At 38.1% G+C, this 27,144-nt stretch overlaps 1 protein-coding gene across 1 annotated transcript in view; it reads right to left on the bottom strand.

The window, feature by feature from the left end:
- The window catches only part of PLXDC2 (plexin domain containing 2), a 245,476-nt gene that overhangs the window by 94,307 nt on the left and 124,025 nt on the right, over window positions 1-27,144 (bottom strand). The window contains exon 3 of the mRNA XM_060782367.2: window positions 5,590-5,736. Within this exon, the coding sequence (XP_060638350.2) occupies window positions 5,590-5,736 (147 nt within the window). The remainder of the gene's footprint in view (window positions 1-5,589; window positions 5,737-27,144) is intronic.

Genomic DNA, 27,144 nt, shown 5'->3' with positions numbered 1-27,144 from the left:
GCTCATCAGCTGCTTCGAAACTAGTGCATCCTTTTGAGTCCCCCCCCCCCCCCCCGAGTTCAGATCTCCTCATGCCAGGAGCCTGTGAGTAAAAATGTGGTCCTAAGTTCAATTACAGTCGATTATTCCTGCTCAGAAAAAAACAAAACAAAACAAAAACAAAAACGGGCACATAAGCAGCTTATATTAGTGACATGTATTGCTCAAAACCTGTGATAGATATTTTCAAATGTAGTTTCCAGATCAAACAGAATTGATCTTAGTGAACAAGGTACAGTCATATCATTTTAAAATTTAGTTGCCATTTACCACTTAACATTTTTCAGGATCTTTCTCAGAGCCTTTTTCTTATATGCCAGTCTAAATAAGGCTTTCCTGTCAATGCTCTGTCTCTGCTTTCCTATTCAACATTTTGCCCACACTTATTCTGTTCTACTGAGACTTCACAGAACCCTTCTGTGAAAAGATACATTCCAATACTTCTTTGATCTTTAAACTGCACTTCAAAGCCTATTTCTTTCAGAAAGTCTTTTCAAAATCAGGATGGTGAGCACATAGCCCTTCAGGTGTTGTTTGACCAAAATCCTCATGGTCGCTAATGATTGATTAGCTATGTTAGCTAGGTCTGGTGGGAAAAAATCTCTGGAGAGCCATGAGTACCCCCCCCCCCCCCCTTTATCTTATGTGTTTGCTGCAAAAAGACCTGGGTTGTAATGGCTTCCTTAGCATTGAGGACTTTTAATTTTAGGATGCACTAGTTTCGAAGCAGCTGATGGGCTGTTACAAACTCATATGAGTGTTGGTGTTCAACGGGGTCCTGAAGTCTCTTCAAAATAAAGTTATCTTTTGGCCTACTCCAGTTCACTGATGAATGCAAAACTATTACATTCTGGGTTAGATATTATGATAAACAGCAGCTGGGAAAGTGGTGCTTTTATTCTTCCCCTTGCTCTTGTACTGAAGAAGACATGTATAAGCCTAATGTTGGACATAAGTAAAATCCTGCCAAGCTCCATTTGCACCATTTCAGTTGAATTAAAAAAAATCTTTTGACAGAGACTCATCTAAATACTTGCTTAATTACATAAGGTCCATAGATGTTAATTAAAGACCTTATACGAGAAAACCAGTGTTTCCCAACCTTTTCCCAACTGTGATGCAAACTTGTTTCTTTTCTGTGACTCCCAGGGACCTCCAGGATATGCCAAGGAAGCCATAGATGAAAAATAATGTATTTACAAATGAAATATAACTACCTTTCTACCAGTAAAACAGGCAGACCACATGGCTAAGAAACACTATTCTAAACCAGGTCTGTATAACCTGTGGCTCTCCAGGTGTTTGGGACCTCCAACTCCCAGAAGCCCTAGCCAGCTTGTCCAAGGGTCAGGAATTCTGGGGCTAAAGTCCAAAACACTTGTGCAAGTCTGATCTAAACAATACATTATGGAGTCCAAAATAAATATTTGAGTTGAACAATTATCCTTCCCCCCCCCCCCCCCTGTTTCTGTGGTGTGGGCTGGCTCGGTATAAAGATCCTGGCTTGCATTAAACCAGAGTAATCATTTGATGCTGGCTTATATTCTAATCTCAAACGAGGCCCAGTGGCTCAAATCTCCTAAAAATTATGGCTTAGTAAATCGCCAGGTCCTTGCACTAATGTTGGAAGGCACTGAGATAAGAGGAAGGAGTGAAGGCACTTCATGCCCCACAATTGTTTCCCTCTTCACAAACTGTGATTCTCAAAGATTCCAGTGAGTGATTGATATTGTATTTCCTTGTCTCATCTCCCATCCATTTCATTCTACTGACTAGAAGGTGAATTCTTTTGCAGAATTACGGACTTTAAATAAAAGTTGGGGAAATATGCTCCACTTCATTTTGTATTTAAGCTTTCAAAATCTTTCTTGAATATTCCAAAATGTAAAGTGTCCATATTTTCATACCCATAGGATAAGCCATTCAATCTTCTATGTGGTTAAACCCTTGTGCTGGCAGGACTGCCGATCGTTAGGGAGAGTGGGTTGAGATCCCTCAGTTAGCTCCAGCTCCCCATGCGGGGATATGAGATAAGCCTCCCACAAGGATGGAAAACATCAAACATCCAAGCGTCCCCTGGGCAACATCCTTGTAGATAGCCAATTCTCTCACACCAGTCGCTCCTGACACACACACAAATAAATCTCATATCAACATGACAAAATCCACGTACCAAACATTTTTTTACATTGCCCAAGTTGTAGTTCAGTAAAGAACACAACAGTGATAGAAAATGTAAGGAAAACAGGTGAAACTAAAGATTTTGACAGGCTTAAGAGTCATAATTTTAGAAGACAATTTTCCAATTCATTAATACCCCAAAATCGGTTTAGTTTGGAAGAGCAGGTATAATTCATGTTTCCTACATGAATGCAGTCTTCTCAATCTAGAATGCATGAATTAGCTTTTAAAACATTAGATCTCTTTTCTCCAGAGAATAAACTTTAAGATGCTGCTTGTATTGTTGTCAGTTAATATTTGGATGAAGTGAAAATTCTCCATTGTATAATGACACAGATTCATTTCTCTACAAGGGCAGAGAAGACATTCCAGGCCAGTTCTGACAAGCAAGCCCTTAAGAATTTTTAACACTCTAACGATTTTATGATTCTCCCCCTTCTTTTTTTCAAATTTATTATCTTGAGAAGCTGAAAGAAGGCATAAAATAATGAAGTGATGTGAAGTCCAACATGAAGCAACGTTTTTCTTCTTGACTTAGCCATAATAATCAAGGACTCCAAAGTTATTTTTGTTAGTTTCAGTGTAAGAATTTGCTGTATGGAACGCCTGCCCACTGACTGGATTGCCAAGGTGACATTAAAAACATGTTTCATTGCACAGACTTTTATTGGGAACGAGTCATATTCATCCGGATCTGGTACATGGATATGTAATTGTAAAACTAATATTCTATCATTATATAGCCATAAGATTGTTCATATAAAAGTACCAAAATGCAAATAGGATATAAAAGGATATGGCCAAATACAGAACTATATGCAATGGTAGATAACTAATCTTTCACTTTGTAATGCTTAGGATGAAATTATTAAGAAAAAGAGGACAATCTTACATTTGCTATTTCTTGTTAGCTATCTGAATTAGATGAGATAATGTTTTTGAAGTGTAACCAAGTGCTTCTTCATGACCAAAAGTTCAAAATCTAGGTTATTATTCTTTTGCCAAGAAGCTTGGACATCATTTGAGAAACAATTGTGAAGTTTTTTTCACATAAAGTATGTTGGGTGTACTTTCACATGATTTACTGTGACCCAATTAATAAACACAATTCACAATCAAAAGTCTGTAGGATGTGTTTTTATAGCACCACTTATCAAAATTGTAAATGTATTAATTCAATCAAAGCTTAAACATTTAAAAATGAGTTGTTCTTTGCTTGATACTTCTGATTTGGAATAGAAGCAACCCTAACCTCTAAATTACAGTCACTTTTATGCTCTGGTGCAGTGATGGCTGGTGACTTTAATGATGGGGTGATGAACCCAACTGTTGTTTTTTTTTTCTTCTGGTGAACTTTACAGGGACTGTCCAAACTGCTGAATCTATTTGGATAGTTCCATTAAAACACTGACTGAAACCTGCAGTCTTACTGGCTATCAGACAGCATTGTTATAATAACATGCATTGCAAAGACAAGAGTCCACATTAAGGCCATCCACATTAAGGTTGAGCCATCAAATAAGTTTGGTCTTTTGCAAATTTCTTTTTTTACCATAGCCATGTATTTTAATTGCTCAAATATATATGGCTAAGCTTGAAGAAGAATCCATTTTGGACAATCAAATTTTGAGATCACTCTACCCCACATTTGCAGAAATGTTGCTTACAACAAACTACAAAATAACCACAGTTCAAACAATATGCACTGAGAGTTCTAACGTGGATTCCAACAGAATAAAAGTGCTATGCATACACAAACATGCTAATTCTTGACATGTGGCATAAGAATTCTACCAATTTCTATGATTGTCCATTTGCAGTTTCTCATAACTGATTTTTTTTCTTTTTTGACTCCTAAATTTTATGGTTAGATTGAAGGGGCCCTAAATAAATTCCTTGAAAAAGAGAAATCTGATATTCTGTGCTTATAATTTAATTGTTGTAACTCATTTGAATTTAGCAATAAAATTAAGGTCCTACAACACAATGCATAAACATGAATAGATTGGCATTTCTTTGACCAAACATTCTGGCTATTTTATCCAGATCCTCTTCCTGTCCCACTTTCCCAGTGTGCTCAAAAATGACCTGTTCACAGAACAGCCAGATCATTAAATGCTCTTATTTGTAGCAGAGGTTCTTTTTTATGACCAAACAAGCAACCATATCCAGAAATCTCAGATAATTCATAGTGTACAATATTGGGTTCATTCTTAAATCAGGAAACTGCTAGACTCCAGCATTTCCACTTTGCAACATCCATTTTAGCTGTTCTTTTTAGTTTGGCTGAGAAGAGAAAGTTTCTATAAATTATGTTGTATCAGTCTAAATTTAGAGCATTTATTACTTCTCCCCCCTTCTAAATCTTTCAGAGCATCTCTCCTGTCTACTACTCTTCTCTCAGCCTGTCACTTGGTTGGTGAGTTTATTGGTCCTGGGAAATGATATGACACAATCCAATGGACAGCAGCCTTCTTAAACTTTTGTATTTATTTCATTCTCCTCCCTCTTCCACTTTCATATAATTCCTTGTATAGTTTTAAAGATTCATGGGCAATCTCTTAGAGCTGCCCCCTCCCCTATATGCCAGACCTCACTCCATTCATTTTTTTGGGCCAACACAGCAAAAATACATTTTATCACAACAAAGAGGAAGTCATTTTTGCGACTGCATTTATATCCCTTTTCATGGCAGCACTAACTCTTTCCTTTGAACAGTTCCCAGTACTTGGGTGAGCATAAAGCATTCAATGATACTCCCAGGGGAAAGGCTTAGATTAGTGTTCTTGCAACAACTAGTTCATGATCAGAATTAGCAAAAGCAGATTTTTGATATGGAAATGTAATTGGATCTGCCATTTCTGTTCCCATATGACAAAAATCAACAGAAATGAAACAACAACATTTTGACAAAGATCAAAGAGTTAACTTTCTGCTTTTGTACAAATTTAAATGAATAAATGAAGGTCTGCTATTTTCTTTGTCTTAAATACTGTAATTAAACGAGTTACTTAGTAGTGTAATTTATCTCAGTGGCAAAACAGCTTCTGTCATAAATGACATAAATGATACTTGTTTTCCACCATACTATTTTGGAACCTTCCTAAAAACTCAGCAGGAAGATTAATAGCAAGGTAAATGTGTTTTTTAAAGGAAATAACTTCCTATGTACAGTAAAAAAAATCTTTACAAGGGTGTCACACCCTGGAAATAACAGTAATAAAAAATAACAGATAAGATGTAGTTTTGGTTCAGTGTGGAATTTCTTTGATCACGAGCAAAGCTACACATATAGTGTGGTGAGCATTACATAGGCAGTTAGATGACAACAGAAAAGATTAAATAGAAATATATATCAAAATGTCTTACTGCGGCTTGTCGATGCGTGTTGGAGAGGATCCCATGAATCTTCACTTTATCTTTCTCCATTTTGTCTATGTTCACCCATAGATCACGGCTGATAGAATCAGATGGGCCAAAGGTCCGAGAAGTATAGTAATTGTGATCCACATCTTCCTGTGGGGGAAAAGCCCCAAACAGTTAAGCCACCGCTATGATTTCCTGTATGCATTTTAACTGTTTCAAAACACAAGATTTGTTTCCTGCAAAACCTCCAAAGTTAACTTGACCAAAGTGGAAAAAAGATAATACTGATCATTTTATTATATGAATTCTAAAACAGAGAACACATCAGTAACTGTGCTTGTGACACATTTGATTTTGCAATCCAATTTTTGCTTTCTAAGACCTGGGAAAAGAAACCATTGCAAATGCAAAAAGAAATGTAACTTCTAAGTAACGGCCAGTAAATCTTCTGTGACAACTGCTGTTTCTGTAAGTATGGAAAGATTTTTTTTTAAAAAATAGCTTATAATCTGTGCTGTGTTTCAGTTTCATTTTTATACTGATCATAATTTTTATTAGAATACCCCCTTTTAATAATAAAAACTGCTATTTGATACCAGTTTTGCAGCAGAAATCTAATTTATAAGAGTACTAGCTGTGCCCTGCCACGCGTTGCTGTGGCCTATAGTAAAACTTATCAAAGTTGAGGTAGATATCTGGACTATTATGAAAGAGAGGTCCCTACCTATTCCTTCCCCCTTTCTCTCCTTTCTTCCTTCTCTACCTCTTTCTTTCTTTCCTTCTTTCACTACTTGGTTTCATCCTTCTCTCTTTCCTTCATTCCCTCCCCCTTTCTTCCTTTGCCTTTCTTCCCTCCCTGTTTGCTTCCTTCTTTCGCTTTTTATTTCCTTTTATTTCATCACCATCATAACAATAACAATAATGCAATGCATTGCCTCTGGGACCTGACACCTCTCCCATTCCCCCTAAAAGGGTCTCATAGGAATAATAGCATCATAATAATCATAGAAATAACAACCTTTACCCGCCACGCATTGCTGTGACCAACCTTCCCTCTTTCTCTCCTTCTTTCCCTCCTTCCTTCCTTCCCTCCCATCTTTCCTTCTCCTCTTCCTTCTCTATCTCCTTCCTTCCCCCTTTTTCTTTCTCTTCTGGCCTCTTTCCTTCCTTCTCTCTTTCCTTCTTTCCTTCCCTCCCTCTTTCTCTACATCTTCCCCCTTCCTTCACTCCCTCTTTCCTTCCTTCATTCCCTTTTTTCTTTCCTTCTCTCCTTCCTTCCTTCCCCCTTTTTCTTTCTCTTCTGGTCTCTTTTCTTCCTTCTCTCTTTCCTTCTTTCCTTCCCTCCCTCTTTCTCTACATCTTCCCCCTTCCTTCACTCCCTCTTTCCTTCTTTCATTCCCTTTTTTCTTTCCTTCTTCCTTCCTTCCCCCTTTTTCTTTCCCTCCCTCTGTCTCTCATTTCTTCCTTCTCTACCTCTTTCCTTCCTTCCCCCTTTTTCTTTCTCTTCTGCTGTCTCTCTTTTCTTTCCTTCCATCTTTCCTTTTCTTTCCTTTTCTTCTTCCTTCTTTCTCTAACTTTCCTTCCTTCCCCCTTTTCTTTATCTCCTTTTCTCTTTCTTCCTTCTTTCCTTCCTTCCTGTCTTTCCTGGATTTTGACAGGGCGGAAAGGGGTGCGGTGGGGTTTGGAGGTGGCGTGAAGTAAAAGGAGGTAAGATTGGGGCAGGCGAGTGATGGAGCGTGAGGTTGTGTGTGTGTGTGCGGCAGCGGGGGGAGTGATGGAGCGTGGGGTTGCGTGTGTGTGTGCGGCAGCGGGGGGAGTGGGGTTGCTCGTGTGTGTGTGGCGGTGGGGGGAGTGATGGAGCGTGGGGTTGCGTGTGTGTGTGCGGCGGGGGGTGTGTGTGTGCGGGAAGCAGCGCGGCGGGGCTTGGAGTGGGCATGGCTTCTGCAGAGGGAACTGTGTGCGCGCGCCAGGGAACTTGCGGCTGGGCACCAATGCGCATGCTCAGTTGTTTTGCCGTTTTGTGAGTGTGTTGTTGTGTTGTTTTTCATTTTGAGTAGATATGTTTGTACCTTATGGGTTGTGTTATGGGCATGGGAATTTTGGTGAAGTTTCGTTGGGGGGTTTGTGAGTTTTGTTGATTTGCCGTTTTGTGAGTGTGTTGTTGTGTTGTTTTTCATTTTGAGTAGATATGTTTGTACCTTGTGGGTTGTGTTATGGGCATGGCAATTTTGGTTAAGTTTCGTTGGGGTTTTTTGAGTTTTGTTGTTTTGCCGTTTTGTGAGTGTGTTGTTGTGTTGTTTTTCATTTTGAGAAGATATGTTTGTACCTTGTGGGTTGTGTTATGGGCATGGGAATTTTGGTGAAGTTTCGTTGGGGGGTTTGTGAGTTTTGTTGATTTGCCGTTTTGTGAGTGTGTTGTTGTGTTGTTTTTCATTTTGAGTAGATATGTTTGTACCTTGTGGGTTGTGTTATGGGCATGGCAATTTTGGTTAAGTTTCGTTGGGGTTTTTTGAGTGTTTTTGTTTTGCTGTTTTGTGAGTGTGTTGTTGTGTTGTTTTTCATTTTGAGTAGATATGTTTGTACCTTGTGGGTTGTGTTATGGGCATGGCAATTTTGGTTAAGTTTCGTTGGGGTTTTTTGAGTTTTGTTGTTTTGCCGTTTTGTGAGTGTGTTGTTGTGTTGTTTTTCATTTTGAGAATATATGTTTGTACCTTGTGGGTTGTGTTATGGGCATGGCAATTTTGGTTAAGTTTCGTTGGGGTTTTTTGAGTGTTGTTGTTTTGCCGTTTTGTGAGTGTGTTGTTGTGTTGTTTTTCATTTTGAGTAGATATGTTTGTACCTTGTGGGTTGTGTTATGGGCATGGCAATTTTGGTTAAGTTTCGTTGGGGGGGTTTTGAGTTTTGTTTCCTCGTTGGATGCCCCTAACAAATTTATATATATAGATTGAATATTTCCATGTTTGCTTCTTTCATGGGGAAAAACCTGAGCTGTATAGAACAATCTTTATGAAAGCTGTTTCATACTTGAGTTTCCTTCTCTTTGATTATCTTTTGCATATTCCCTTCAGACCATATTTTACACATTAACTTTAAATTAGACCTTCAGGCTAATATTTCAAGGTCCTGAAAGATAAAAACAAATACTGAGCCCTTATATAACTTCGCCCCCTCCTCATAAACCTTTTGTTTGAATTACCATCTACAATGTGAAATAGATGCTGCTCTTGTCTATGTCATTAATATGTTGAATTCTGCAACACCTGAACACACATATTTTATCTTAATTGAGAACTGAGAAATGATTACTAGCTTTGGAAAGAGATGGCATCTTAAACTGAGTTTGAAATTGGTTTGGGCTCCTGACTTGTTCAGTCTTTAGTAATTGCAATTTCCTTGCTCAGTCAAAATCGAAATCTTGATAATATGAAATGTGCAGAGAAGGAGATTATATGCATGACTGTATCTTTGTATCCCAATTTATGAAACCAACCCACAATAATCTGAACATGGCCACACTCATTTAGTATATTCCAATCTTTCTTCAATACCAGTCCAGAGGATGTGTATCTAGTGTTGTCCATGTCTATATATAACAGTCCAAAAGGGCCTCTAGCTATCCCATCTCTCTCATTTTTACCTCAAAAAATTGACAGTACCTCTGAAAACCTTTTCCGATTTCTTATCTATTTTCAAAATTTTAAGAATCTTAGCAGCAATGGTTTAATGCTCTTTCATTTTACACTTTTTCTTTTCAATCCCAGCATTCTTTGTGATAGTATCTATGAGAGCTTCCGTTCTACAACTTTAACCACGTTCTAGGAAATCTGGCACCCCATCTACAATGCGGTTTCAGAGTACAGTTTGGCAGTCTTGAACTGGGTTATATGGCAGTTTAGACTGAAATAATCCAATGACCAAGATTCCACTAAGTTTTAACCATCTACCTTTTACTTTCTTTTGCTTTGAAATTTCCCTCTTTGAAATTTCAACTTGAAATGAGTCACTGAAACATAGATAATTACCCCAAAATACTCACACTCACCATTTTTTACTTCTAGGACTCTCCACTAGCGCATATATATATATATATATATATATATATATATATATATATATATAAATTAATTTTTATCCCATGTTTTTGTTAAGAGCACAAAGGTAAAATAGTTTAACTAAAATACAAATGTAAAATATAATAACAAAAATGATTAAAACACAGAAGACACGATTAAAAGACCTCCTGCCACACGAGTTTAAGACAAAAAACAGTATGACACAGCAAACAAGATATATATGCTGGATTTTGTGTCACAAAATCACAAGTCAAGCACTTCCCAAGCATTTAGGACTGTGTCACTTGTATTTTCGAATGATTCATGCAGATCCAAGTAAGGTGGCCTTTTGCAGTTGACAGATCGTGATTTTGTCAATGTTTATTGTTTTCACATTATTATTATATTATTATTATTATTTGAAAATAAAATAATAATTTATTTTATGCAAACCACTTTTCTGGATTATTTTGTTTTTAATGTTCTTTTCTTTTTTGTTCCTTAATGGAAAAGGGAATGGAAGAATTTGTACTTGCTACTAGATGAGAATGAAGTGAAATCACATGCATATATATTTCCTGTGAACTCCAAGGAATATCATCATTTCATTTCAGTTAAAAAAGTTCAGACTGTATCTAATGCTGTGTACAGTAAAAGTAACTGACATTTTCAAAGGTAGAGATCTCTTTTAATATTATTATCATCATGAGCAAGAAAGGACTCTATAGCACTGTAGCAGACATGTGAGTGATTTCTTCTAATTGCTCAGCTTTTCTCATTTCTCATTTCCCATTTTTCATCTCTTGTTTGCCAAAAGCAGAAGGTGCCAACCACTGTCATTTGAGGTCTATGGAAATGGCAATACACATTTCTCCAAATGTATGCACAGGTATATACATCTACAACACTAAGCCCTACTGTCTGTGCATAAAATTCACAAACTTACTAGCTGGATAATGACATTTTTTTTGAAGATTTTTAAGGAATTAACTCTAGCATATATTCTAAGGAAATTATAATAGATGTATCTTCTTCTTACAAAGTACGCACATACACACTAATTTCATTGTAATCACTGTAAAACCTTGGCATCCATATTTGAGAGTAAATATTTCCTTAATTTTAAACTCTTTCTTCGATGTATACTGAAAATATATGTCCTTATTGGATGAGAAATTTAAATAACATCTAGCGCCAACTGACTTAAACTCTGAAAGTCTTCTTTTAGCTGTTAGTTGTTCACATAATAGCTATGACCCTGACTTCATTGTTTATTGTCACAGATGTGCCCACAGCTATACATTTCTTAGGAACATTCATACTGAACTACTGAAATGCCATCTGTATAGACTGCCTTTGACAATCAACCTACCAGTAGATTCAAAATGCTGGTAGGCAAATCAATGGAATTTATCATTCTGATTGTTTCCCTAAAATTAATTGCTTATTCTTTTCCAATCCCAGTCCAACGGTCACTGATTTTTCTATAGGATTTGGGGAGTTTTGTATAGATAAATATGGAGAAAGTGTGGCCCTCTGGACCTATTGGACTACAACGTCTATCTTCCAGTTTTGGTTAGGTTGGAAAGGGTGATGGAAGATGAAATCAAAACAGATACGAAGAATACCACATTCCCAACATTTTTGAAGTTGGTGCTAAAGTGTGCTTAGTTACTGTACTCATTTTTGTGTGAGTCATTTATTTTACATTTATATTGTTTAATAACTCTTCTCTTTAAAATAAACATTGAATATTGAATATGAAAGAAAGGGAGAGTATATAAATTCCTATAATTATTGCATACTGCTTGTGTTCCTTGTCATCTTTTTAACATTTGGCCATCCAGGTGGCTAAAGATAACTCATCAGTGGAAGCTACATATTCAGCCATGCCAGTGACTTCAGCATACATCCATTCTACATTGTTCTTCTGAGAAACAATATCTGTAGCTTTTGGTTTTAGTACAGCATAGCAGTCCACTAGAAGAGGGTTCTCCTGCCCTATCAATCACTGTAATTATATATCTCAAACATAGTTCACTAGACTGACTTTTACTGGAATTCCCCTTTGGCATGAAACATTATCAGGTGTTAGTCCTACTCCACAGTCTCAAAAAACTTTTGGAAAGAGGCCAGGCTGATGCAGCACTCCAATATTCTTACTTACAAGAATGCCTTACCAGCTCTACATTGACTTGAGTTTGAGTTGGGGCCATCTTTTACTGGTGGGATTGGGAGGTAGGGCTGGGGAAACTTCACATACAGTCATGCTCCCTGAATGGGTTTGGCTCCATTGGGTTGAAGTGAGAAGATAGCAGCAGGACTGTTCAACATCCAGGAATTTCAGTATGTTGTACACATTTCTGTCCCATGTATGTTGACTTTTTGTTCCTTCTCAGTTGGCCTCATGAATTATACTAATGCCTTATTCAGTTCTAGCTCCTCAATAGTCTACCTTCTAAGTAATGGCCATTGTTGACAATGCCTCCACTTCAACATCATCAGTAATGTCCTCACAGGAATTCAATTCAAGATGGCTATTGACAAGCTGAAATGTGTCTAGAGAAGGGTGACCAATGTGGTCAAAGGTTTGGAAGCCAAGCCCAATGAAGATTGATTGAGAGAGATGGATATGTTAACTTGGAGAAGAGGGGGTTGAGAGAGAACCTGATCAGCATGTTGAAATATTTGAAAGGATATATTGATGAGTAGGAAGGCTTGTTTTCTGCTGCTCTAGGAATTAGGATTTGGAGCAATGGATTCAAATTACAGGAAAAGAGATTCCACCTAAAAATTAGGAAGAACTTCCTGATGCTAAGAACTGTTTGATAGTGGAACATGTTATCTTAGAGTGTGGTGGAGTCTCCTTTCTCCACTTTGGCAGGAAAAATGAAATGCAAAGATACAGAATGGGGGATGCCTAGCTTGAGAGCAGTACGTGTGAAAAAGATCTTGGAGTCCTCGTGGACAACAAGTTAAACATGAGCCAACAATGTGACGTGGCAGCAAAAAAAAGCCAATGGGATTTTGGCCTACATCAATAGGAGCATAGTGTCTAGATCTAGGGAAGTAATGCTACACCTCTATTCTGCTTTGGTTAGACCACACCTGGAATATTGTGTCCAATTCTGGGCACCACAATTCAAGACAGATATTGACAAGCTGGAATGTGTCCAGAGGAGGGCAACTAAAATGATAAAGGGTCTGGAGAACAAGCCCTATGAGGAGCGGCTTAAGGAGCTGGGCATGTTTAGCCTGAAGAAGAGAAGGCTGAGAGGAGATATGATGCCCATGTATAAATATATGAGAGGAAGCCACAGGGAGGAGGGAGCAAGCTTGTTTTTTGCTTCCTTGCAGACTAGGACGCGGAACAATGGCTTCAAACTACAAGAGAGGAGATTCCATCTGAACATAAGGAAGAACTTCCTGACTGTGAGAGCCGTTCAGCAGTGGAACTCTCTGCCCCGGAGTGTGGTGGAGGCTCCTTCTTTGGAAGCTTTTAAACAGAGGCTAGATGGCCATCTGTCAGGGGTGATTTGAATGCAATATTCCTGCTTCTTGGCAGGGGTTTGGACTGGATGGCCCATGAGGTCTCTTCCAACTCTTTGATTCTATGATTCTCTGGAGATTTTTAAACAGAGGCTGGATTGGCAACTTTGGGAAGTGCTTTGATTGCGTGTTGCTGCATGGCAGGGGGTTAAACGAGATGGCCTTTGTTGTCTCTTCCAACTCTGGTTCTATGATTCTGTGATGGGCAAGTAATAGATCAAAAACTGATATTTCAATATTAAAAAATGTTGTTATGCTCAAGAACTACAACAGAGGTGCAATTAATGATAATCAATAGTTTTCAGTGTCATTAAAATGACATTTGAAGTTCCTCAAAGGACAAAAAGCGAAACTAAACAAAGCCATACTAAGCTGTACAGCAACTCATGTCAATATATAGCTCTATTTTGTCCTTTTTGTCCTGTTTGTAAAAACAAACAAACAACCATATGGGAAATCAAACACTTACAAGTCTCTACTTCCAAACTTGATCAGCTTACCCAAAATGCTTCACTAATCGTATTAAGCCTAAACAGATTATAGAAAAGGGATAGACAATTATTTGTCCATTTTCTATTTCAATTTCAACCGATCTTCAATATCTAGTAAGGGATCAAAAACTCTTCTACTTATATTCTCTGAAACTCAAATGCCCACATTAGCAGTGTACCGGATACAAACTCAAGTTAAATGTATTGCTTTATAAAAGCATGCTTTAAGTGACACTTTGATTCATGTGTTCCTTTTAAAAACTGGTAAATCAAAGAGTTTAATTATAGGCTCTAGCTCTTCAATCTAGGTGAGATGGGCATGTCTGTAATTCTTGAAAAATATTGCCTTTGTTTTTGGATAAGCACACTGGATCCTGTTACAATTTAAGCATCATAGATTCATGTGTTACTACAGAAAGAATAACACTTCTTTAACAAATAGTGTATGAGAAATTTTCTATGCTTCTATAAGGAATAATTTGTCAACATCCTAATTGGCATTTTCAGGAAGAAAAAAACTGCTATGAAAGAAAGAAAACTATACCCATACATATATCACATCGTAAAACACTGCATTTTGTTTAAGGCATGTTTTCTTAAGCGAGAAGAAAATTTGACAATTGAAAGGTTATTTTTCCATTTATCAGAGAGCACAATCTTTTGATGCACTAAGGAACAGCACCTGCAGAAGGAGAAATCCATGCAGGGATTTATGTAGTACTGTTACAGAGTTTGGGAAAATTACTTTTTTGGATCACAATTCCTAGAAATCTTTAGTCAATGTATTGTCGAAGGCTTTCATAGCTGGAATCACTGGGTTGTTGTAGGTTTCCATGTTCTAGAGGCATTCTCTCCTGATGTTTTGCCTGCATCTATGGCAAGCATCCTCAGAGGTAGTGAGGTCACCTCACTACCTCTGAGGATGCCTGCCATAGATGCAGGCGAAACGTCAGGAGAGAATGCCTCTAGAATATGGCCATATAGCCCGAAAAAACCTATAACAACCCAATCTTTAGTCAATATGATCACTAGTGTTGGCGGAGTGGGGAATCCTCAAAGTAACCTTTTCCAAGAGGGAGCAGGAAATCTCACTGATTTCATATCCTTCTGTTCTCACAACTTTTTATAAATTACTCAAGAATCAGATTCCTGAACAAATATATGCTACTCATGAAATAAGGAAAAATTATATTCTTCCTACTCTACCATTTCTTTAGAAGTTAATATGTTGATGGATTATCCCAAATTGAACAATGACCAGGGCCAAAGCCTTCCTTGGTAGTCAGGGAAGCTCATTTTTGGGCCATGTCCCACAAGGACATACAAGGTTTCTTTATATTGTTAGTTTGATAGTTACTCTTCCCATTACTATCTCTTCAAGTGACTTCTGAAAACTGGAAATCTTCTGATGCCAGAACTAAAATTCTGCTTTAAACAGATGAAACATGCTCTGTCACTAAACTGCAGCCTCTTGCAATCATTATTATTCAATTACATATTGATGCAGAATAGAAAATGTGTTGGGGAATATTTGTTGTCAGACTGTAACCGCCATGATCCCTCTCCATTGACTATGATGGTAAGTCTGCTAGACTTGCAATCCCAACATGCTCTTAATCTCTAGAGGACTTCATTTAAAAACAAGGGATTACACTAGTAATCATGCCTTGGCTTGCATTCAAACTGTATTCATAATAGAACAGACCCGCATGAATTCTTTACAATTAAATTCCCATTAATTCCAGCAAATATAAATGGTCACTCACAATGGGAAGACTGTAACATGGTGAAAAAAATTGCTTTTACATATTATTTGAGAATAAATATACCACAAAGATATGAAAGTTCATTTTTAAAGGTTTATTATTATTAAGCAATTGGGCTCTCAAAACAGCTTATGAAAAAGTATATAATTCTGCAATAAGACATCTAAAATAAGAGACAGTGAAAACTTCAACCACAGAAACTGAGTCAACTGGAAAGATATATGAGTATGACCTAATTTTGATAACGTTGAATGCAAACAATAATACAGTCTTACCAAATGACATTATGTTGAACTTACATTGAACACCTGGAGCATTTTCTTCAAAGGCCAAGGAGTAATACTTTGTTAAACAGGGCATAAACCAATCCATTAGAAATCCTTCTGTGCTTGATCACCCAAGTAGTAATATTGTCTAAGTACAATAAATAGTCCACTTCTTACTTTGCCTCTATATCTGGAAGTCCAAGTTAGACAACACACAAAATTCATACCATATAGAAATCTGCTCCCTATAATTGCTGGATACAGATTTGATTTAATGGTCTATCCAAATGGGAAGACTGTAGTGTAGTGAAAAATTTAACTTTCACATATGTCTTGTGAACAACTGTGCCACCAGGGTTTTCTGAAAATATGAAATACTTCTGCTTCATTTTTCATGGCGACTTCTCTTCTATTGTATATCTAAAATTAATTTCACACTGTTTTAAGCAAGAGTGCTGCATGATGGTCCACAAACATAAAAAATGAATCCTATGTCTGATTTCATTTTCCAGCAGTGAATGTGATGGAAATGAATAAGGGCTGTGCATTTTTGTAGCTTTGTCAATGGAGAAGGACCATAGCATTGAAGTTACACAATGCATAATGGAAACGAATTCCTGCCTTGGGGATATACTGCAGACAGACAGAAAGAGATGAGGATTGCAAGGATTACATGGTAATGGTGAGACCGTAACAGTCTCTATAACAGACATATACTTTATGCCATCTCTAAATAAAGATTTCCACAAGCCATCCAGAACAGAGAATGAGATTTATTTGATGATGTGGACCTTTGGGGGAAATTTTGAATTGCATTTTTCCAGAACAATTTTGGAAAACATTTGAATGCCCCAAACAGAGCATAGTCTGGTTTTATAAGTACATACAGACTTCTGCTAGATGGATTTAGCAGTACTGAGTTACTCAGTACTGCCAAATTCTTTTTACAACAGTTCTTAATGGTTTCAAACAGGAGTCTTTTCTATCTCTTCTTGTATATCCTGATGTGCCTCAGTTAAAGAATGTGTTCCTGGGCATTACATTATGTAACATGATTTTTGTTCCTGGATTATACTCAATTTTTGTTCCTGGATTATGTCTTGCTCAATTGTTGTTTTTATACTCTGTTATGTAGTTGTTGTTTTATACTGTTTTATGGTGTGGTTTTAAGAATTTTAGTGTGTTATATTTTAAATATAACATACATGGGCTTGTCCCCATGTAAGCCACCCCAAGTCCCTTTGGGGAGATGGAGGCAGTATAGAAAAATAAAGTTGTTGTTATTGTTGTTGTTGTTGTTGTTGATGATGATGATTAGAATGTCATTTTCTAATTGGTTCTGTCACACAGCCATGGAAAATGTTTATTAAACAACAAAAATTTTGTTTTTGTGGCAATGAAACTGAATGAATGAAATGCCGGAAATTGATAAAAAGGGGAAGACCTTTACCTATCTATGTATTGTATGTTGCTCGTGTTAAAAGGCATTGAATGTTTTCCTAATATGCACTGTAATCTGCTCTGAGTCCCTCTGGGAAGATAAAGCAGAATATAAATAAAGTATGTTGTATTATTATTATTATTATTATATGGAAGAAAAGGTGACAGTCATAAAAGAGTTTGTAAAAATAAGCTTTTTTGTCAAAGGTTTCGTTAATTGAGGCATGTCTCATTAACTGAGTTGAATTCTGCTTACCATCTGAAATTAAATTACCTTCAAAATCGTATTTGACTTGGTGCCTGCTAAGGTTTGCTTTCAGGACTTCCTGTGGATGCCAAATCTGTGGGTGCTCAAATCTCATTATATATAAGAGCATTGTGAAACAGTATCCCTTATATAAAATGGCAAAATTAAGTTTGCTTTTTGGATTAAATTCAAGCCCTGAATGGTGGAATCTGCAGATGCAGAATCTGTGGATTTGGGGTGTTGGCTGGACTTATAACTTAAGACATCTATTTATCATTGTGTTATCTACCACAACACCAAGATCTCTTAGCCAAGAGTTTCAGGTGCTTACATTGAATCATATTTGTCATTTTAATGCTTGCTCTCTGTTTTTCAAGGTCTTCATAAACCACTCTCACCATCCTAAATAATTTTGTGTCATCAGTAAATTTGACAATTTTTCCAGCCACCCCTAATTCCCATCATTCTTGAACAAGTTACAGAACCATATTTTCCATGCACATCTTTGACAGATCTCATTGTTCACTGCAAAAAGTGATCATATTCTTTGCTTCTCACTCTTTACCCTCTTTTCAGTGCATAAGTGGACTTCTCTTACACCCTCACCACTAACTTTGCTCAGGAGTCCACGGAAAGGGATTCTGTCAAAGATTTTTGGAAGTCCAAGCAAGCAGTGCCTATTGGCTCACCATAAAACTGCCGATCTTGAATATTGCTGTGTTGGCAGCCACTTGCAGTATGGAAAATTTTCCCAATGTTTAATTTTCCCATCACTGCTTTCATTGGCTTGAATTTACAAGGCTGCTACATGAGTTCATGTATAACATGAAAAGATGGTAATGACAGATAAAGCAGTAATTATTATTTGGAAAGTGCTGCATATTTTTCAGATTGTTGATTATTTTCAGAAAGTGCAGTTATTGCCACTTGATCATGGAGACTATAAATATACAGAAAATTAAAGCACTCCATGAGTCCCGGCTTTAAGGTAATTGCAAAGAGCTCCATTTGCTATGTGCTTGGGTTTGAAAGAATTATAGTGAATTAAGTCATTATTATTATCTTGGCAGTAGGAAAGCTACCAAGCTGTCTCAAGAATGGAAGTGGGATGACTTTTGAGATGTTAATTATTTCTTTCATGCAAAAGCTTTTGTCACATGTAGAAATGGTGCAGTGCTTAGAATAGAATTTGAAAATGAACAGTTAGTATGGTAAAGGATTGTAATACCATAAACAAATAGAATATGTTGGAATTAAACTCCTAGAATTTAAACTTAGTGGGACTTCTTCTGGTTGGAATCACATAGGATTAAGCTGTAAACTCTCTTGTTACATTTTCATGAGATTATTGCGGGTTTTTTTTGCTATGTCCATTTCAACTTTTCTAAACTACCTAGAATCTAGGATGAAAATAAAAAATTATTTTCTCCATCATCATCATCATCATCATCATCAAACAATAGGACAACATAATCCTATGCATGCTTGACCTCATACTCTTACTGACGTGCCTACCAGACTGTAAATGTATTTTTGACTTCCAAATTATCCAACTGCCATACCATATTTTGCACAGCAGTACATATCCCAAAATACAACCTGGTCATGAGAAGAAAAATCCAGGTTTCAAATGATAATTGGTCTCCTTTGACAGATTTAAGACTTCAAACATATGGCAGAGTATTAGACAAGCTGCTACACCAAAGAAGTCTTGCTTTTCAAAATAACGATATAATTGCTCTCCAATGCTTCAGATTGTTTGGTATCTCTCTGGCCAGGAAACCAGTGAAACAAAACAGAATAATGTTATTAATTTCCATAGAACAGGATGACGTCTTACATTTGGAAGTACTAGCACCATTAAGACATTGTTATCAAATATACCGCTAAACTGTAAATACCTTTGGATTAAGTAAACTCTTTTTAGAAATTGTTCAAATGAACACTATGATGTTGTCTTACACTGAGTTGAGCTATTAACTGCAGTGCTCCCTGGATACAGTGGACTACAAGTCCAATCATCCTCAGCCAGCTGATGTTGGGTAAGGATACATTAGTCATTCAAATTCCCAGGCTAGTAATTTCATTAGGCAAAATGAGGTGGCTGACTAAGGTAACAGATGCTGAGAACAGAAGTGGCAACCTCTCAAATGTGAAACCTCTAGATGCTCTCTATTGCTGAACAGAGATATGCATGGCACACGTCTTTCTTGAACCTCCTAAATTAGCCAGCTGCATTAAATGTGGTGGAGGAAATTATCCCATTGCAATGTTGAGGGCACAATCTCATCCTTAGTTTTAGGCAATAACATTCCTCAGTCTAACCCTACTATTTCAATTTCTCACTCACTTAAAAGAAAGATACACACAAATCTATGGGTAAACTAAGAATCATTTTATAAATCATGGAACTGTAATCTGCAGCAAGACTGCATAGTGTGGTGCATGATGCATCAGCCGTACATCTACTTCCTCTTCAGTATATTATAGTTGAATAGCCCAGGATCCAGGACCAAGTCAATACATTTAGTTTACTTCTGACTGCCCGCTTCCAAAAAGTCTGAACATGTTGACTCTCAAGTCATGAGCTCTATTGGAAAAGTTTGTTCACTTCACTATCCTGGCTCTCAGGACACAAAGGACAAATCCAGAAAACCCCTTTTCACAAAAGTTGTTCACAGAGTTAAGGAACTAGAGACTTGTTCACTCTGACAAGTATGACGTGACTTGGGTCAGGAACCATGGATCCTATCTCCTGCTCATTACAGGAATTGTAGGATAGATATTTAATGACCACACCAACAATGTCTATGTGTAAATGATGAGGTGGCTGCCATTACACAGCATTACAACTAATAATGCCTGAGGATGTGAAGAAATCTCATCACTGCCAAGCTTGTTAAAGTGGATCAGAGATAAGATTGGTGGTCTAGCCCCTACAATTTGAGACTGGCCTACCTTATTCCTCTAGAACAGTGGCTTCCAACCAATCTTTGGTCCTCCAGATGTTTTGGATTCCAACTCCCAGAATCCCTGACAGTTGGTGAAGCTGTTTGGGTCTTCTGATTGTAGAAATCCCTAACATCTGGAGGATCAAAATTTGGGAATCATTGCTCTAGAACAGTGTTTCCCAGCCTTTGATCCTCCAGGTGTTTTGGACTTCAATTCGTAGAAACCACAGCCATCTTACCATCTATTAGGAATTATGGTAGTTGAAGTCCAAAACACCTGGAGGATAAAAGGTTGGGAAACATTGCTCTAGAAGAGCCAAAGCATGCTGACTGGTTAAACCCTTATGCCAGAAGGACTGAAGACCGACAGGTTGGAGGTTCAAATCTGGGGAGAGTACGGGTGAGCTCCCTCTATCAGCTCCAGCTCCCCATGCAGGAACATGAGAGATGCCTTCCACAAGGATGGCAAAACAGCAAAATATCCAGACGTTCCCTGGGGATTGTCCCTGCAGATAGCCAATTCTCTCATACCAGAAGCAACTTGAAGTTTCTCAAGTCACTCCTGGCACGAAAAAAGTCCTTTTCTTTATGCCAAGCTCTCCAAGACAGTTACATGTGGCTATCATTAACTCTAGCTCTGGCTGGCTATCCTTACCTTCTGTTCATCTGTGTCACGCCATCTGTGCTGAAGGACACTCTCATCTGCGCTTGATAGCTAACAGTGGGAACAGCTCAAGCACAATCCCAATGTTCCACCAGAACTATGAAAAACCATAGACACAATTGATAACTCATCGGGGGCAGAAATGTGCCTGGTTACCATTTGCTAAAGACCTTAATAATAATACAGGTGACATTAATTCTCTTAGGTTGCATGCCAACATCTGATGTGCTGTCTCCTTAAATGGTTTCATCAGAACAGATTATGCTGTTTTTAAATTATCATCCTTTTCAGTCATACATACTATGTTCAAGGATATTTTTCTCAACGCAAATGACACAATATCAAATAACCTTGTGTTATCCAACCTCAACATACTTAGTTAAATTACTAAATCATACAAAGGAAAGAAACAAACAGTGAAAAAGCCTATAGGAAACACTGAACATCTGTTCTACCTAAGGGTGAAATCAGTAAACAACTCTGAAAATTTTATGTTGTCCAGAATTCCTTATCTGGCATTCAGAGATGGATGCACACAGTTAATAGAAAATCTTTATCTCACAGCATGTTGGGCTCTATTTGTTTTTAATCATATAAAACATTCTTATGTGGATTGGATTTATAATAACTCTGAATGTTATGAGCAACTCCAGATGAGTTGTAAAGACTCAAAATATATGGGGACATCTTAATATTGACATTCTCCACCATGGTTGAACCAAAATCCTTAATCGTGTTTTGTGCCATCAGATACACCACTTGGAACTCAATGATACCTAGTAAATCCAGATGATTTTAAACTATGAATTTTATGGTATGGATTGACCTTATATGTCCTTTTAAACTGATGTTATGTGTTTTAGCTGGCTTATCTGTTTTCAACACCTGTTATATGTTTTAACTGATGTCACATGAACAATCATGACTGGAATGTGCATCGCTAGCGCACAGTAAAGACTTGAGCATGCTGGAAAAATTACATTTTTGAGATAATTAATATGAAAGTCAATAAAGACAAATGCAGGCCTGAGCAGCATTTCCAACAATGAGAGAAGAACACGAATCAAGGAACATGAAATGCACTGCAGACTACTTCAACCAGAGAAGTCAGCCATCGCAGAGCACTTGATGAACCAACCTAGACATAGCGTATTATTTTAGATCACAGAAATGCTGGACTACTCTAACAACTACCATGTCAGACTACACAGAGAAGCCATTAAAACCCACAAGCATGTGGACAATTTCAACAGAAAGGAGTAAACCATGAAAATGAACAAAATCTGGCTACCAGTATTAAAAAAACTCTAAAATCATAACCGTAAATAAAGAACAATATTCAAAAACAGGGAACTTCAGACACGAAAAACAATCAGGGACAGCTAATTACCTCTCAACAAAGGATAGCCCAGGCAGTAAGAAGCCAGACCTTGAAAACTGCTAGGCCATTAAATGCTAAGCAGGGTGGCAAATTGAAACATTCGCAACATATAAGTTCTTTCTCCCACCTTAGACATTCCACAGATATATGCACCCCATTTTCCTAGTTTCCAACAGACCTCACCACCTCTGAGGATGCCTGCCATAGATGCAGGTGAAACGTCAGGAGAGAATGCTTCTGGAACATGGCCATACAGCCTGAAAAACTTACAGCAACCCAGTGAGAGAAGATGCTTCTAGGTGGGAAGCAAATCCTGTAGGATATCATAATCAATGGCTTCAAAAATGACTGAGAGATCCAGGAAGATCATCAGGGTAGCATTCCCACTTTCTCCCAGAGAACATTGTTAGTAAGATCAACTGAAACTCTCTTGACACCATACCCCTTCCCGTATCGTGTCCCCAGACTGAAATGACTGTAGACAATCTGTTTCCTCAAAGAACATCTGGAGCTGCCTAGGTAATGCACACTGAAGCACCTTGCCCAAGTAAAGGATATCAGTGTAATAGGATAGTAATTCTCACATACTTCTGGGTCCAGGGATGTTCTCTTCAGGAAACAATACACGTCTGCTGTTGTAATACTGATGGGTACTAAGGAGAGGTTTGTTAAAAGTTATGAGATTAATTAAAATTTAAGAGGTATAGTGTTAAAGTGAATTTGTTAAAGTGGATCAGAGATAAGATTGGTGGTCTATCTCCTACAATTTGAGAAAGTTTCTTATAATAATAATAAAAAACAACAGGTAGGTGGAATTTTCTTTCCCAGCTGTTAACACACACACACACACACACACACACACACACACACACACTGCAGCACTCAAAATGTTAATTACAAGATATCTTCTGTGCAGGTAACAGCACTTTTTTTCACAGGAAAATGACTACTGTGAAAAATGGTTGCTGTCAAAATACACTAGCAACACAGCAGAGCAGATAAATCCTTTGAGATGAAAAACTGAAGAATCTGGTTTCCATGATGAATTTGCGATTGCCTCCAATCAGTTGCCACTGCCTTTGCTACCATTTTTAGAAATTCAATTACTCTGACATATGCAGAGTTCCTATGGATGTCTTACCACACTCATGTATTCTGCCCCATACTTTCTTTCCAAAACGTGCACCTGGAGGGAAACTTCATTTCTGCTTCAGATAGATCTCAATCATTTCTTAGTTACTAACCTTTATGCAGTTTATTGAGCTACCCAGGAACTGAGCTAGATTTAGCTCATGTACCACAGTTTTACTGCTCTTGCCATTTTGAACACCTTTCCAGCTGGAGAATAAAACAATGAAAAATAAGCACACTGAACAAAACTGTTAACTTATTTCTGAAAAGAATATAACACTTCATTATGATGTGCAGAACTGAAGAGCCAGGTGAACAAAAGTATTAGAACAAACAACATATCCTGGCTCTCCACAATCAGTTGCTAAAATGTATATTGCACTAATGAGTTAGCAAATTGTCACTCTTGGCTCGGATGTTCCATGACAGAAACAATTAGGAAAAAACCTTTCTTGGTGCTTACAGAAGGGGTGTTTCCTTGCATTGCACTGCATTCAAATGCAGATTGTCTTTTGCCTATGTCAACATGAGATTGAAGGGTTTTCTACCAGAGGTTCTGACAGTGGTTCAACACACCAAGAGAAGCCACACACAGTTACATTATGGATAGAAAGTAGACCATGGATAATCTGGGTCAAAATAATAAATCGATATGTCTTTAACGAATGAACACATACCCCCATACTATGTTCATCCCAATACATATCTGTCCTCTTGATGCACTTTCTTTCGTCTCTTAGTGAATGTCAACCCCACTGTTCGTCACTTCCGAGTTCTCTTATTACTTGTTTGTTGTTTTTTACTTTACTGTATTGTAACTTTTGGGCTTGGCCTCATGTTAGCCATTCCGAGTACCCTTTGGGGAGATGGTAGCAGAGTATAAATAAAGATGATGATGATTATTATTTGGCCTTTGTAGAGTTTTCAAAAGGCAATGATAAATGAGAATGGTCGCTGAATAATTAAACAAGTGTTAGACACAAGCTGTGCCATCAACTGTGTTCTTTATAGGCAAATACTAATTCAGTGTACAAGCCTGACATTCTGAGCTTTTGCATTGCACAATATCTTGCAGACTGGACATAAAAACAAAGACAGTAATTAAAATGTCCCATGACAGTTCTTAAGAGAAAGGCAGTACTAATCCTGGTTTCCTAGCCCAAGTCTAATTAAGATAAATACTGTGCTGCTTTCTACATTAGCACAAAAGGAAGCTCTGATAAAAGAGATTTGGTTCTTAACCTAATACCACACAAATAAGGGCCAGTTCCCCACTGCATTCCGGGCAGGATCTGGGGTCATTGGCCTTCTTCCAATCACTACTTCCAAGTAGAGACCCACTGAAGCAATGGGATTTACATAAATGGTGAATTTACATTCATCAGGTCTTCTCTATTTGGGGCTTGCAATAGGATTTAGGACTTAGAAAACCTATTTAGAAGTTTAGTACTTGAGCTGAGCACATAAGCATCCTCTCCAGGAAAACCATTCAACACAGCCAGTGTACCAGGCAACACAGGCGGACTGATAGCAGAATGAAAGGCTGTTTTAGAAATCTTTCCATTGATCAAAAGCTTTACTACAAGGCAGTGCAGAGAACCTTGCCTCCTTGTAACCCCCAACCCCTTCCCCAACTTGCCTGGTGTGCTGAATTTTCTTGAACTGTTAATATGTGGCTTTTTATTCATCAATTAGGTTCCTAGGATTTGTAATTCAATCCCAGTCTTCAGAGGAAAAAGGCTAATCCTCTGCCCATCTTTGAAAATTTAGTCTCCATCTGAGCCATTATCCTATCTATATAAATAAAAATGTAATGTTTGTTTGTGGGATTAACATAACAAAAAAACCACTGGACGAAATGACACCAAATTTGGACACTACACCCCTAACAGACCAACGAGTGATCCCCCAAAAGCAAAGGACTTGAAAAAAACCCAAAAGCTAAATGATTATACAGCACATGCATGAAAACAACTCCCCTCCCCTCCACCTGCAACAAACATCCACCCCAGCTCTCCATTGCCCATGCCTGTGTTACAGTCACATTGGAAGGCTGCAGCCCTCAGTGGTCGAACTTGGTAGTTCAGCCCTCAGTCCTGTGACCCCGGAGACAGTGCCAGTTGGGAGGAGCAACGAGCAGACCTGAGGGTGAAGTGAGAGCACAAGGAAAGTGTGTGTGTGTGTGTGTGGGGTGGGGGGTGGGGGTAGTCACTCACGTCCAACATGAGCAACCAGGGAAACTTTGCAAGTGGCTCAGACCACAACTCAAGCCCAGGCCACTGTCTACAGGCACTGCGGCAGCTGCCTGGTTGGCTGTCTGTCTGGCTACTGGCCTTGCACACATGCGCTTAACCCCTCGCCTGCCAAACTGGGCCCACGAGACGGTCACTCTACCTCATGGCAGGAAGTCTCCCACAGACGCCCGGTTTACTAATCATGGAGCCGGTTTACTAATCATGGAGCCCAGGGAGTCACCTCTATCAAGTGCCAACTCAAGTGCCACCTCTATCAAGTGCCACCTCTTCAAGCCCAACTCTTTTCCGGCCTATATCTAAAGGGAAGGAATAAAGGAGGAAAAAGGGGAAGGAAGGAAGGAAGGAAGGAAGGAAGGAAGGAAGGAAGGAAGGAAGGAAGGAAGGAAGGAAGGAAGGAAGGAGAGACGGGAAGAAAAAAGAGATGGAAAGAAGGAACGAGAGAGGGAAGGGAGGAGGGAAGGAGAGAAGGAAAGAAGGAGAGAAAGAGGGAGGGAAGGAAAGACAGAAGGAATGATGGAACCAAAGAGCAAAGGAAGGAAGGAAAGAAAGAGGTAGAGAAGGAAGAAGGCAGAGAAAGAAAGAAGGAGAGAAAGTGGGAGTGAATGTTGGCTACAGCAACACGTGGTGGGTACAGCTAGTACAAAATAATTAGGTTTCTGCTGTATACAACGTAAAGATGGAGAATAAGAGAGAAACAGGAATGATGTTGTCACTTCACTTGTTCTCCTCAGTGGTTGAAATCAAATACTGAACAGGTTTTTGGCATTTTTGGTATAAGTAGGCAGCTAAATCACCTAATTCTACCAATAAGTGTTACACATTCAGAAAGCCAGGAAGAAAATTCAAAGAATTATGACACTTTATCTCCTGTTCAGTCAATTAGCCTTGGGAAACTGCCAAACCTCATTCCTGTTCACATTCTTAGCACCTAATGTGTCACAGGTACCATGGTAAGTGTCATCTGTGACCCAGTCTCTTCTGACATATATCAATACAACTCAAAAATACTGAAAGCTCTCAAGAAATGATGTAGTTTAGCCTCATTGTGTTCACTGACCCATTGTTATTCAGATTTACTAGGGCATGCAGGGCATGGCACAAATGCAATAAACAATACAGACTGTAAAAACATCATTTGTGAAGTGATTGTAAGCATACCAGTTTGTGCCATCGCAATATCCAAGGCTTTGCTCATAAATACATGATACTGTTCATGACCCTTTCAAATAAATACATATACTGTGCAGGAATAGCAGAGTTACATGCCAACTTGAAAAGGTTCCTCCCCCAAAGTGGAGTTTATATTACCTTCCAATCACACAGCATATGAACTGCATTAGCTGACAAGAGGCACTTTTCAAACTG

This window comes from Anolis sagrei, chromosome 6 (assembly GCF_037176765.1).
Source record: "Anolis sagrei isolate rAnoSag1 chromosome 6, rAnoSag1.mat, whole genome shotgun sequence".
NCBI lineage: Eukaryota > Metazoa > Chordata > Lepidosauria > Squamata > Dactyloidae > Anolis > Anolis sagrei.
Note: the sequence above shows the minus strand (reverse complement) of the source record. Positions and strands in the feature narration are given on the sequence as shown.